This window comes from Helicoverpa armigera, chromosome 12, assembly GCF_030705265.1.
Source record: "Helicoverpa armigera isolate CAAS_96S chromosome 12, ASM3070526v1, whole genome shotgun sequence".
Taxonomy (NCBI): Eukaryota; Metazoa; Arthropoda; class Insecta; order Lepidoptera; family Noctuidae; genus Helicoverpa; species Helicoverpa armigera.
Genome location: NC_087131.1, coordinates 4,384,672 through 4,400,505, shown reverse-complemented (window position 1 = coordinate 4,400,505; position 15,834 = coordinate 4,384,672). Strand labels below are relative to the sequence as shown.

At 35.7% G+C, this 15,834-nt stretch overlaps 1 protein-coding gene across 2 annotated transcripts in view; it reads right to left on the bottom strand.

Moving 5' to 3' along the window:
- Positions 1-4,347: 4,347 nt before the first annotated feature.
- LOC110373894 (protein jim lovell) overlaps positions 4,348-15,834 on the bottom strand; it is a 49,213-nt gene continuing 37,726 nt past the window's right edge. For both annotated transcript variants that reach the window (XM_021331346.3, XM_021331338.3), the window contains exon 7: positions 4,348-11,238. In XM_021331346.3, coding sequence (XP_021187021.2) covers positions 10,078-11,238 — 1,161 coding nt within the window. In that variant the 3' untranslated portion in view covers positions 4,348-10,077. The remainder of the gene's footprint in view (positions 11,239-15,834) is intronic.

Genomic DNA, 15,834 nt, shown 5'->3' with positions numbered 1-15,834 from the left:
TTACAAAGTAAGTACGGTAATTGTCGGGCTTTTATTTAGGTAATTACACGTTGTTGTACCTACTATTCTAGTCTATTGTCATTCTTTCCACTCGTCTAGTATTATTCCAAAATAATGTACCTAGTCAAGTTTCAGCCCGAAAATTAAAACCAACCAATTAAAAGGTGTTTTTCCTAAAACTTACATAGGTCTACACTCTATGGTAATCAAGAGCATATCAAAACTCCATCGTGGGACTGTTTATAAGATAATGGATGCCATAAAATTAAACCTGTCATTTTAAATTAAATTATTCTACCTGCTTCAAAAACCGAAGAGGTAAACCGTTGCTAAAAGCTAAAGTGCGCGAATAAAAAGATGCACTAAAAATAGAAAGGGAAGGGATGCAGAAAACCCCTTGCAATGACCTAAAAAGCTTAAGAATAGTAGGTTAATGAGGCGGGAAATGTTGTCTATAACTAGAACAGGGTATTTAAAAAAAAATACAACATTTGAATACAAACTCCTTACATAGGACCTCTCTATTATAAAATTTAATATAAACTCCTTAGACAGATTCCTTTCTATTATAAAAATATCAGGCGATATCTATAGAGTAGGTAAATCAAGCTGAGAAAAAACAGGTGTTCGAAATTGAAACCACTTCGCGGTAAGTTTTAGAACACTTATGTAACAGCTCTTTGGAAGCTAGGCTACCTGTCGACACGGCGCCCATCCCATTATTAGAACAGTGTCGCATTTGTGTTCTCTAAATCAATAGGCCTAAATATTATATTTTTCTAGGCACTTATTATACTTTTACAAAACAGGCTGAACGATTTGATCGGAAATTGTGGCTAAACCTTTTAATATTATAATAAGTTTGCTACGCTATTATTACCTAGGTACGCTTTGAAGGTCTTTTTAGGTAAGTAGGCCTAAAAGTTTGTGATTTTACCTCAAACATGTAATTAGGTAATATTATATAGGCTAGAAAAAGTTGAAACTAATGAATATTGAACACAACTCTATTCATAGGGGTAGCCCGTAAAACACCGGTAGATACCTACTCAGCTGCATCCGGTAAGACTGGAAGCCGACCAGAACGTAGTTGGGAAAGGAACGGGAGATGATGATGAACACGTAACTATGATTGGATACCAGCCTAGTGAAAACTCTTCGCCTACAGAGGAGAGAGCTTTGAAAGTTTGAGGTAAGTCAAAGGTGTAGAAAAACATTTTGACTTGAGATACTTCTTAACCTTAAGATAATCTTTAAGTTCTAGTTCAACAATGTTGTCTCTAAAAACCTACCCACTCTACCTATTCAAAGTGGGTGGGTTTAAGTCGCTCCCAAAATTATGAATCCTTTCTGTACTCGGACAAAGGGTCTCTTTAAAGCCTTCCCACGCACTGTAAGCTATAGGTCAATTATCATGATCGATATTTCATCCGTCCCAGAGCTGGATATAAGTACCTAGCTTTAACCTTCTGCAACTGAGGTGAGTTTATAGTAAACATTCGACTGAGGTGTAGTCTGTCAGGCGTCACTATATACAGCATGATTCGCTTGTAACTTTCAGAAATATTAGAGCTCTAGTTTTATTTTATGATTAATGGGTTTATGTATAATGAAATAAAAATAAATAAGCTTTCTCAAAACAAAAAACAAGTTTAGGATGGAATCATTTACTGAGATCAGTATTTTCATTACTTTTACGCTTAAACTTACAAAACAATTAAAAAAAAAAACGAAATTATAAAACTTCTATAAAACTGTTCATTAATCTTTTAAGCATTATGTTATAGCTCTAAAACAAAAAAATCAACAAGATATAACGGTTCAATTAGGCACAAATCAGTCTCAAAGTTAACCTCAAATCTAAACCGTAAGATTACAGTCTTGACATAGTGGAGGAGAACATTGTAGACAAATTGTCATTTTGCATGCGCAATAGTGGTGCCCTGTTTGCCTCTTCAATCTACTGGGGCATATGCTGCATAGTTTCCTTCCTGCAGGACCTGGTAGCTGAGCCACGGGTGGAGGGGGAGGCAAATCATTGCCTAAAACTCGCGTTATAGTAAGAAGGAGTTCTCTGGGCAATCTGTCATTATAAACGCGTTCTTTTAAGCCAGGAAGAACCAAGTCTCTTGCCAAAGATAGTAAAAAGTCTCCTCTTCGCAGCTTGGTGCCTGGACAAGACCTTCTTAGACCTTCCTTCTTAGACCATAGAAATCCGTTTTTTTTCAACCATCCTGGTCACCACAAACTAAAGAGCTGAGGGGCTCCTTGTCTTCAGAGTTAAAATCACTCTCTCTCGATTGGGTATTCTGTTCCTCGAAGTCTCCGTTTTCCTCTTGCTGTACATCTTCTTCCTATGTGGAAGAAGATGTACAGCAAGAGGAAAAATTAGGGTCTTCTACCGAATCATCACCGAATAAACTCGTGTTCTTCTTCTAATTCATTAAGCCAATCCTCAATTTGCTCATCATCATTTGTATATCTTCCACTGCTGTCTCGTTTTGGTGCCCTTCTATCTGTGCTTTGAGTCGCCATCTAAAAAAATATGAATGTTATGTCTGAGAGACACTATACTGTTACTGATGAAACGACTCACAGACACTATGAACCTAAAAAGATATTGGTGAGGTGACGTCTATCAGAATCAACGTCTATTGCTGTACTTACGTCTGTGAGACACCGGCTGTCGATAACTCCAAACGTACACACCGCAGCGCTGCCCGCGCCTCACTGACCGTTAGCGCGAGCCGTTGCAGGAAGGTACTCAGCGAGACAGAGCTACATCATGCCATATTACCATTTGGCGACGTGTTTTGTGATTGGTGGTGTCCGATAGACTACCACCTCAGTCGCAGAAGGTTAATACCTAGGTACCTAGGTACTTTTATTTTACTATTGGTATAGTAGGTACCTGCTAATACAGTTGGAGTTAAATAGTAATGTAATACCTACTAGTTCTCTGTACGACGTCTGAAGCTGAACTATAGGTAGGTACCTACCTACCTTTATCTTTAGGTCTGTATCCAAATGTAAGTAAGTAAATGTAGATGTAGAATATCCCGAACACGAGGCACCTCCGTACCTAACCCATGTTTCGTCACTATTTTGTATTCATGACGTTGTATTACACGAAATCACGTCCGTGCTGTGAAATTATAACGTTCTCATCAATTTCGAATAGACACGTTGACGTGTAGGTGCTAATAGGAGACACTGAATGATTAGACAGGAGTTAATATGTATACGAACGAATGTAGAAGTTGATTTAAAACAAGATAAAATCATAGGTCAATCAAACCTTTTTTAATCCTCAACGCCAAAACAGCGGAAGGTAGGTATGTATGTTTAAACCTATAACGTTTAATTTTTTTGGTTGAATATTATCAGATGATCCCTCCCCTTGTGGGTGCAGCGTGATGGAGTGTCAGACTCTTTCTGACTAAAGACCGTCATGCTCTTTTTGGAGTCTTTTGTGTTGCCACATAACATCACACCAGGGCCACTTAACATCTTTCGAACAATCCCGCAAACCTGAGACCTAGGGTATCGCATTGAACTCGGCGGAATCCCGAAATAGTACGGTACATAAAGGTAGTACCTAAGGAACAACATAAGAGAGTACATAAAGAAGTATACAAGGGAGTACATAGGGGAATTAAATAAGGGAGTTTAAAGGGGAATTCCTACCGAGTGGTAGTAGGTACATAGGCAGGTAAGGGAAAATATTGGGAAGAATAGAAGGAAATATACCCACACTTAGGTTTTCAAGGCGGGCGTAATTGAAAAATAAAATAAGTCCAACGTCATAAGTAAATTAGTGCCCACTACGGCAGATCTGCCATAGAAACTATGGCACTTAAAAAGTACTAGAAGGAAAACAATTATACCTACCAAAGAATTAGGAATCGGACCCAAAAAGTACTTATTACTTTGCCTGGCAGTTCTTTGCAGCAACACGTTAAAATTAATTACGCTGATCGATCGAACACCTCATAAAGGATGGGTATTAATTACCTGACCCGAGGGTCGGCAGGCTGTTACCTCAGAATAGGGGTCGGTAACAATCAGTATACGGATGCGAATATTAGCTACCTTATTACCAAGATTTGAGATATACCTAATGATGAGCCTTATGGATAAACTACAAACAAGTCTTTACGTTGTGAAAAATATAAAATAATTTCTGGCAAACAAATAATTAGGGTTTCCAGAATAGTGTTTTCTATGTTTTGTCTGGGTTAAGATATTTTGTCCTGTTTTTCATGTAAACAATCGCATTTTTTCGGAATGGACAGGGGTGGGTGAAATAATAATAGACAGATAAATGTGTTAATGAAAGACTTTCGATTAATGAAACAAATATATTTCATTATGAAATTAATTACCAACAAATCCATTTTCAACACGTTTTCAAACCATTTTCAATATGATAGGGAAATGTGCCTTTTTTATAAGTGCCAAATATTCATTTAATATGCTCTGCAAATGTTGCTACTGTTAATATTCTGAGATCATTGTAATATTAAACAACATAAAGTGGAAGATACGACAGCATCGTCCAATATATTACCAGTGGCAACACTTGCAAAGCTAAAAATTTTACGCCTAATGGTAACACTACAACACACATATTTATTGCACATTTAGAAATTTCGTAAAGTGTTTTTGTCTTTTTTTTTTCTTATTTTTAGAGATCCAAGACATTTACTATAATTTTGCACATCGATATTAAAATGAAATAATATACACAATAGCGTTTAAATTTAGACTGTGGTATAATACACATCCAAAATATGGAACTATGCCTAAGTTAGTTTGGACAATGGACAAGATATTATAAATTAAATGGACTATTTTATAGACGAATAGTCATATTGCAAAATTAAAATCTTGAAAACAAGTAATAGTTAATCACGATAAAAATATAAAACGATCTGTATAACAATAATAATTATCTGAAATATACAAGTAAAAAAAATATATTATGTAACAGTATGTATGTACTATCAACTAGGTTTCGGATAAACTGACCCAAGGCATAAATAAAGATTGTTAACAAAAACCGTTCATCGAAGAAATACAGAATTATATACAAATACAATATAATTTATTCTTAGCGCCCGACATCGGCACATAGGTACACACTACGAATATTTCAAAGTACGAATAATATATTAAAAATAAAAACGAAATCATTAAAATACTTCTTTGTCCGATTTTCATTACTTTAACAGGTAAGAAAGTTTTATGTTATTACTATACATACAATTTATTCCGAGATAACTTTATTTTAATAAGGCCATAAAACAATTTACACATAATATTCCAGTATTGTTTGAGAGCCAATACTTCTGACCAGCCAAAACCTAATGAAAATTTCCTAACTAGCATTGTCTGTATTACGTTTAAATACATTAACGATCTCGCCTTATCATGAATGTTAATAAGACTTGGACGTATTTATAAGAAATAATTAATTAAAAAACCTACAATTTTAAAACTCGCACCACCACGTCGATGGCATTTGGTCGACTTAAATCTCATAGAAATAAATTACAAGTGAAAAGATACAATATTAAAATTGTGGAATGGTTACACCATCTTAGTCTTACGCACACAATTCCTTACATTACTGGATACTTTGGTTTCTAAGAGACATTCGACCAACCACATGACACCTTTAAAATACTGGACAAAATAAATCCTTATGTAATTAATTACCTAAACCAAATTATTGCTGATGTGGGTATATCATAGTGTAATGTGACTATATTTATTACCTATGGAAGCTTCAATAAATAAAATGTCTCTGAAGAACAGTTTCTATCACATATCATTACACATTGTAGCACCACGCGGTTAATAGACCCATCTATGTCTACACTTACCTCTATTCATTGTTGTATATGGAGATGTATAAAAATCAATACATCTGAAAAATAATTTAAGATTGGTATATAAAAGATTCTGTATAATTATGTTTAAAAATTAAATTAACTCTCTTATTGTTTTATGTCGTAAGCTATTGAGACTGTGTTTTGGCTTGTAAAACATTTTTAAATCAACACCTATTTATAAATATTAGTTATTGACTGCGAAACTTCTGGCCTACTTTTACTTCTACCCGAAAATCAGTCTATCTACGTTCGATCGTCGTTGGCCGTACAGTGAAGGCTCCGTGCCTCGCCATCGCCTGCCTCCTCGTAAAATAATATCACATTCTGTGCAATCACCGTACTATTAGCTACATTCGATATCCTATACGTTGTCATAGTTGCGTGGCTCGTGGCTCGCTCCGTGTAACCGCCTCCCACAAATAAACCCCAGAACAGACAAGCGCGGCCGCTTGCCTCACATCACATAATTAACTAAACCCACCAGATAACATCAGCTACACAAGATCGTCAGTATATTATTTTCCTATTGCAGTACATAAACATGTAAAAACTTGTAATAAATAGTCGTTGTAACCGTATCTCATAACCATTAATCCTATATGTAGGTAGGTATCTATTGCAGAAGATGTTGAAATAATAAATATTAAATGGAACAGTAATCAAAATGTAACTCTACAATGCCATCAGTCGGTGAAAATAATGAAACGAGACACACAATATTTAGTGGACGGAGATAATATATAAAACGCTTTAAAAAGTGTCAAAATTGTGCGTCACTGTAACACTGCACGTTCTAACATTATTCCAGACTGGCGCAATCTTATTTCTCTACCTATCCTCCCTTCACGGAAGTACTTAAGATGAAGACTATTAAAGTAGTACAATAAATAATGCCCGTTAACCTCACAGTCGACAAAAATAGGTATAATGATAACGCTCAAAAATATTATATGCCCACTTCTTATATCAGAACAGAAAATATGGTAGACTTTCAAACTAATCATGGTAAAATGTTTACATTTGAAATTCTTTACAGTTCTTAACAAAATGAAAGATCACTTAAATCCTAATTTATCACATTTGACCTGGTTAGCACATGCATATTTACATAACGTCTGCTGTGCTTACTATATTTTAGAATCTGATTTAAAATTAAATTATCTAATATATATGTTAGAGTTAAAATGTATGTTACAAGAACAGATATAAAGAATACCACACCAATTTTAACACTACGAGAATTCAAAATAATGAACCACTCAAAGTAACTATAATATTTTTGAATCTCAAATCGACTTTTTTAATATTATAAAACTGGCCATTGACATATTTCGGACATAGACACTAAGACAAAATTACTTACTTTGAGTGGTTTATGACCTTAAACCTATAAGACACTAAATTACACCACAACATCAAGTAACTACCGCTGATATACTTATAAAAACAGTCAACATCAATTTTGAATAATATTTATATTTTAAATTTGAAGTAATGGCAAAATATCTACATTATACACAATGTGAATGCATTACATTGTTTATTTGATAGTATTGTTGGTATAACACTCAAGAGAGAATACGGACACTGCCTGTGAAACATTAGTGGATGGCAATCTTCAACAAACTGTAGCTATATTTTATAAAAATCATGTTTCTTTCATTTATATAGTAAATGACGAGTCTCCATATTCGCTCCTCTAGCAATAGAGTATTTCGGTAGTAAAAATAAAAATTCAGAGTATTGCTTCTCGTTTATACTTAATGTTTTCGACTACCTATCTTACTTATTATATCCCTCTGGCAAAGTCACTATTATATTTTAATACACTTTATTTTAACTGTATCATGTATAACAATGAACAAATAAAACTATAAAAAAAGTTAATATTCTCAGTTAAAACCGGCTTATGTTAAAACGTACTAACTAAATCAATTACGCTATATTAAAAATGTTTCGTTTAACATTACCTGTACCTGAATATTTCGTTGCATTGACTTCCTATCTAACTGTGGTAAACTGTAGGCATTCTATGGAAACGGCTGTAACAGAGTAACACACTACTCCAAAATATGGTGAAAATATTCGCCCGCAATGTTTTTTAATTAAAATATCTGACAACTGTTATACAAACAGCATATTATTACTTATCCTAGACTTAATTGACAGTATTTTATACAGTATTATTATAGGCTTTATCGGTTTACAAATGAAGTGTTAAAATATTTTTAAAGAATATGGGCCTTACTACAAAAACTTTAAACCCTGTTTTACACTTGTCTAATAAAATTTTGGCAGCAAAATGAACCATATGTCAACGTCATAATTTGACATTTTTTTAGACAAGGCATAAACTGACGTTTAAAAGTTTTTGTGGTAAGACGGTAAAGCTCTCAGTTGTACATTTAAAATGTGGTGGTTTAATTATTTAAAATATTCTTGGCAATTGACGGACTCGTCTCTGATAAATCTTAAGTTTGATTTAATATCGAAAGAAAATAGTATTGATTACATTTATGTATCTCTATGGACAGAAGGACAGAGGTATATGAAAACCGGCGCTTAAAATGTATTGTATAGATAGAGAATATCACAAGATCGGCAGTTAAAATTCGTCTTGACGAGATGTAATAATTATTAAAATATAACTAGCTTCCTGTGAAAAATAAAGTCTCTTTAAAACCGGAAAACATTGATATAAATATATTATTCTTAAAATTCGAAATGGCGCGAATTAGGGCAATCGGACGCATTTCCTGAAACATTGCGGACGACTATTTGCCGACTGAATAAAATCCATAGACAATATAATCTAACCTTTAGGCTCGTAGGAGTTTCGACTGAAGAACCAGTCTATCTATTATATTATATCTTGTTTTCTGTACTGTAATATCAAATATAAAACAAAATGTGTACAAACAATTATTGACAATTAATTTATCTACTTCAGTGTTTATTTTTATGAGGTACATATTTTGGCACAGAGAGATTTCTTAAAACTAAAGTTAATTAATACGTAGGTATATTAATTGTTAGATAACGTTATTTTTAAATTACATAAAACATTTTCGATGTTCTAAAACTTGTTTGACTGGTCTTAATCGTACGAATCACAGTTTTTGCATTCTCCTAATAACCTATCGTCACGACTACCAATTTTCTAGTTCCTCTTTAATGGAATGAGTTATTTAAAAAATCTTATTATACGTAGGCATACAAAAATATGGCAAAAGAAACTATGTTTAAGCCTTTTATTAAAACGCAAATCGTGTGTCAAGATGTCACGTTGTGAATGTTCACTGTGATTAGTCATACTGACACCGTCGTTAGCCAGATGAACATAAGTTGTAGTCAAATGCTCGTGTCCTTCGAAGCGTCACACTTGGTCCCTCATCGTAAAACAAATGCGCTGCATTGCGTAACTACGTTACACAAAACGAGACTGCTAAATTACTGGCATGATGAGAGACAAGCAAACACTGCACATTAATGCAAAACTCTTACGTTAAACGATTCAAGTGTGCATATTTAAATACCTAATTCATTAATAATGTTTCGCCTGAGACAGCAACTCATAGCGTAAGTAAGCAGTTTTTCAAGCCATTGTGTTCAACACAAATGTAATTGCAGCATGAAAAAAATAAGCATCTATAGTTATTATTGCTCTGCGGCAAACAGAACTAGTTTTCATTCACTATTTGTTTCCAGAATAAATATAGAAAATTATTTTCATAAATATACATAAAACACTCCAAAACGAAAAATAGTCCTGTAAAATTCTAATTAAACCTGCTTATATCAATAATGTTGTAAAGTTTAAAAACGTTTTTAAAAAATATTCCCATTTACTGTTATAATATGACTCGGTCATTAACTATAGGGGCACAATGTAACTACCGACTCCATGCAGTAGTCCATTGCCCTGTGGTGTGACCGCCCCGTACTTACGGGGGTGTCACTCGTCACTAACGATAAATTAAAACGATCATCAATGTCAAACATCAACTGTGTACGAGATCGAAACGCGCCAGCCTAAACATCAAGTCCCGAAACGGTTCGAGACATTCGGTCGGTCATTGAATTCCGCAAACCTGTTCACAATAGCGTACCTTTATCGAGGGAGCTGCATGGAGTGGAGTTACATTGCGCCGGAGGTATGCGGAGGCCGGGCCGCGGGCGGTCAGCGCGTGTTGTGCACGTGCGTGGTGAGGTGCTTGGAGAGGTAGTCGGCGCGCGCGAAGCACTTGCCGCACGCCTCGCAGTGGTAGGGCCGCTCGCCCGTGTGGATGCGCAGGTGGCGCGTGAGGTCGCTCTTGCCGCCGAACGCGCGGCCGCAGAACAGACACACGAAGGGCCGCTCGCCCGTGTGCTTGCGCACGTGCAGCTTCAGGTTCTCCTTGGAGCGCACGCACTTGCCGCAGAAGGGGCACGCGAACCGCCTCTCCCTGTCCCGCTGTCTCTCGTCGTTTTGCATGAAGCTGAGTATCCCGGAGTGCGAGCTGGAGCTCTCGTGTTTGCTGCTGTCAGCTCGCGACTCATTCTCTGAACTGTCCGCCATAGAACTGATGCTGGCGAAGGAAACGGGGACTCGCCTCTTCTCCTCTGAGGTCGTGTCGTCGTCCCTTTTGCTCTCGCTCTCGGCGCCCGAAGTGCGACACTCTATTGAATCGTCGACGGTGACTACGGAGTCAGTGGCGCCGTTCGAATCAACAGTACTGTCTTGTTCAGCGTCTCGGATTACTTCAGCTGTAGGTGTCTTAGAGGCATCGTTTCTGTTTTTCTTCTTCATAGAGAGATCCATTTCCCCGCACTGGCCGATGAGCGCCTCGTTGGTGCTGGAGACCTGGTCGGTCTCGGGCGCGTCGGTGTTCTTGGTGTGCAGACGCTCGAGGGTGTGGTTGAGGCGGTGCTTCTTGAAGGACTTGAGGTAGCGGAACTGCATGCCGCAGACGTCGCAGGTGAAGAGCTTGTCGGCGGGCAGACGGGCGCGGTGGTTCTGCTCGCGGTGCTTGACGTAGGCGGAGCGGTAGCGGTAGGACTGGCCGCACTGCTCGCACACGAAGGGCTTGTCGTCGAGCGGCGCGGCGGCGGCGTGCTGCAGCGCGGCGTGGCGCTCGAGCAGCCAGGCGGACGGGAAGGACGCCAGGCACACGCCGCAGCGCCGCCGCTCCGCGTGCAGCAGGTGGCGGTGCTGGTACAGCATGCAGTCGTCGCTGAGGTAGCGGCGCAGGCGGCAGGCCTGCAGCGCCAGCAGCGGCGACCACAGCGGCAGCGCGGTGGGGCTGCGCGCGGGGATGGGGCTCGCCACGCTCGGGGACCCGCACGACATGTCCAGGCACATCTGGAAACGAACATCACAGCTTTAATATGAGGCAATTTGACCAGTTCTTAAAACAAGACACGGCTTTTATTGTTTGTAAGAAACCGGGCAGAAAAATGTTAATTTCTATACCTGTGGCAGTCCATGTAGCAGCTTCAGGGTAAAATTTCAATAAAAGAATAGGTCTGTAATGATTGTAGAGCTTTTATTTGTCAAAATTGTATTTTTACAGCTATGATATGCTTATATTTGTTTCAAAAGTTACAATGATCAACAGCGATGGGTCTCTGTTTAGATTGTTGCAAAATTGACAAAACATTACACCGTTTGATCCTTGATCCGTTCTGATATACTGTAACACTTTTTCAACAAAACTGTACTGCTCTTTGTTACAACATTATGAACTATTAATAATGTTAAGGCAAAACAGATTTTCTCTAATCTAAAATGTCAACAATGTATGTTAAATAAAAGAGCTTAAGGGGAAAACAATTATCGTTTCACTGACGAAGAAACGACAACTATATTAAGCTCTATAAATAAAGTGGACCTACGTTATTTGAACTTGTGCTGAAAATATTTTATACCAGCATAATATACGAAGTACATTATTTACCTACATACATTTCTAAGACCGAAAATGTAAACAGCAAAGATTAAAATTTCGTTATTCACTACGGGAACTCAAGCGACTAAAACCTAATCGTATATTATGCCAATACAAATATTAGTCACGAAAGTTTAACTCTAAATAATTTATAATAAACACATTATAATTATTAAAACAAATTGTACCGATATACAATAATTAATACACCTACAGGAACTTAGAAAAATTGCAATATAAGTTCTATATTTAGGTATGCCACTTAAAAAAATGGTAAGTTAACCAGTTCACGCTTCAGCGACCTCTAGCTCGATCATGTCGGACGAAACTTAACAATACTATCTAACACTATACAACACAACTGCTTGTAATATTGGTCAAGAACATAATCTAGCACTGGGTGTTCGGGCCACATCGGTTGGAATGCGCTAGCTCGCCTATGCCGGTTTCCTACAAACAAGAAACAATTTGTTTTCCTTACGGATAGCAGCTTAGAACAAACGTCCTAATGCTACCTTTAGTAAGCAAGAGTAATGTTTCCTTTTTATAGGTGTCGGGCACTAGTCGCCTGGTCGTCAAGTCGGACGATCGCCTCGGGTGCTCTTGCTGCGTACAAACCATAGGACAGAAGAGGCAAGTCACATATCATAACGCAACTTACAATTTTCACCATAAAAATTACAGTTTTTCTCTATCTGCTACATATTCTATGTTTAATCCGTGATTTGCAGCCTTTATATAAGTCTTGTATAGGCAAGAGGCACTCTAAATATAAAACTGTGGTCACAATTTATGATAATATAAAAATGAATCTACGTCGTATCTATTTCAACACATGAAATATTTCGTGCTAGTGTTTTCTTAAAGTTATCATGCTCTGTAGGTACTTAGAAAGATACCTACGTAAATTTAAAATATAGATATAATAAAGTTTATCAATATATATATATTATATATGTATCATTTATTTGTGCTAACGGCGTGTGAACTCTGCATGGGACGTGGCAACAACCGGCAAATGTTAAAATTTGAATAACTGCACTTGGGGGAAGTATAATCTATTGTTCATAATGTACCTACTTTATTCTTTACTAACAACATTTACCACATTGCCTATATACACGTAAATACATAGATAAACATCTATCTGAATATCATTATTTTAATAATAAATATTACCTCTGAAAGTTAGGAAACAAAATAGTATTTTAAACTGCATTCTGTATTATTATAAAAAACTATTTCGATAAAAACTCGTACAAATTTGTTAATTCGCATCATTATTAACCATTTATTTATTGCTATTAAGTATTTCTGTAAATTGTAAATATTTAATCTTTCTTAAAATAAGAAGAGGAACATTAATCAAGGTTTCAATATTGCTATACAGTTTGGTAACGTTCGACTCTGACAAAACAAAAGCGAGTGCAGCTTTTCAAATAGCAACATTCTTGTGTTTCATTTTTTTATCATTTTTATTGAATTTTATTCATTTCTCATTTCTAGCTCCGGAAAGTAGCGCATCTACCAATCTATTATCTAAAATGCATTTTATATACTGTGTGAGTTTTAACAATAGACCAACATTAATTTTTACTTTCCCAAGTTATGTTCATAGTAAATTCGCTAAACTTTACACAGGAGTGTTTGAAATAATGTATTCACACCATCGTTCATGAATGTTTAAATTTACTTAAAACGACTAAGACCTGGCCAAGTGCTAGCAAGAAAAGAAATTTCAACAGAAACATATCAACTGGCTGAAAGTAAATTTAAACATTTACTAGTATTCAGCGCTTAGACGTCGACATAGAATTTACTGGTTTACGGAATGTAAATTATATTGCTAGTAATTTTTCAAATCACCTTCATCAATATAAAGCACACATTCTCAACCATTATATAAACAATCACATAATACTCGGAAAACAAGTGTAATATTACCAAGTGCTGGAAGAGGTTCTACTAAGAACACTACCACATCATTAATTCAATAACTATTATCGTAACATTCCATTCAAACGAAATAAACTTATTTATAAACAATTTGAAATGCCCCGGTACTCGCGGCCGTCATGCTACAGAATTTAGACATTTTATATTAAATAGCTCATATAATATTTACCTATACGTATCGGTGGCATTCGCTAAAAATAACCAAGAACTCACTGGAATAATTTTGGAATGTTAGGCGTTTGCAATCCAAATATGTATTAGAGTTAAAATAAGTACTTTAAAACCAAAATTAAATCAATGAATATCATACTGGCCTTAATTTCTACATGATGCCTAAACAACTTATAAATAGCAATGAGATCTGTTGCAGAATTTTTGTTTCCTAATTTTATTGCCGACCGTCTCATAACAAAATGCTCTTCTTTGCACTTTTAGTTTCAAATAATGAGTAAATTTTAATGTTGCTAGCAATAAACAAATTAATTCAGGTCGCAACAATAATTATGAAAAGGCTAATTTCCATTTTGTCACAAAAAAGTAATTTAAAACATTAAATTCATTATAATGTCGAGATATAAGATCTCGACGATGTGGCCTAAAGTCCTAAATATTTGAAATCACATTCTGAGATCGCATCATAAATTCCCAGATGTAATACCCTTACTTGTATTAGACATATATCACAGATCTTTTTCTATATTACCATAATACTTTCTTTTGAGTGAACCCAAAATCATGAACCACTAAATATCTAATTTACGATCAAAGATATTTAAACGCCTACATTCAAAACGAAACGTTTACAATCAATGTTTGATATCCTACTTTTAAATATATAAAGATTTAAAAATAAGTGTAACGACACCCTTATTTTATCCGTGCAATAGTATTTTTTATATAAAAATGATATGTCCCATGACCAAAAGATTATGAAATGATTAGGCAGTTCAGTCTATCTACTAGTAAATTACGTAAACCATTTAGGTACATTAAGATAATGATATAAATTTCTATAAAGATATTAGCATGTGGCCGGAGAGTACCGCGGGCAGGTCAACAATTATGTATAAGTAATTTTCCATTGAACTTACAGACTATATGAGCCAACATCCAATCAGTTCCAAATCAAAGCTTTAAATTTCTCGGTTTTGATGTCGAACTATGAAACTTTATGCGCTATATTTAAAATTTATTAAACGCTATGTCTAAAATCGTATTTTGAACAAAAATATGGTGGTGTTGAAAAATAATTAATCTTACGATCAATAAAATATCCCTGTATTTGACTCTGTTGAATTTATTGAACACAGCGATTATTGTGAGGAGTTTCAAACTCTGGGCACATTCGTTATGCGATCGAATGATACAGTGATTGTCTGTGTATTAACTAATGGAAAGGGATTATGTCAGACAATAAAATCTAAAGTGCGGTGCGGTATTAATAAACGCCGATATACGCAGGGTTTGAAACTGTTAAATAATCATAAATCAATGTGGTTTTGCAGTATGAAAATAGATAGAAAATTTGATATATAGTTATATGTTTATACCATGCCTCTTACATCGTGTAACATTAGGTAACACTAGTTTGTAGAGTGAGTGTCGACAGTATCGGCTCGCAAGATGCCACGCAGCAAAAGGCATGGCATTCGGACAGAACAGAAATAGCGCTTAAAGCTTTGATTCCCATGATCACATCCACAACCCTCCCCGTGTATACCGAATACAGAACTACCGAAGCGTTTACATTCTAATAAATTTCCTAAAAATCCGATATTATCAAACTATATGTTATTTACATTTATATGTCATAATATTGCTTTTGAATTACCTCAGGGGAGCGTGCGTCGTTAACTTCGAAAGACGTAAAATTAGTAAAAATCTCAAATCCCTAACTTCTTAATTGTTACCAACTATGTTGAGTGCAATTTTCGTATGGTCTCTAATAATAATAATTAAAGCACTCTTAATCAATCTTTAATTTTGTTTATAAAATCAACTCTGACAAGATACTACTATAATAAATATGCAAGTCTCTAAAGATTATGCCAGCT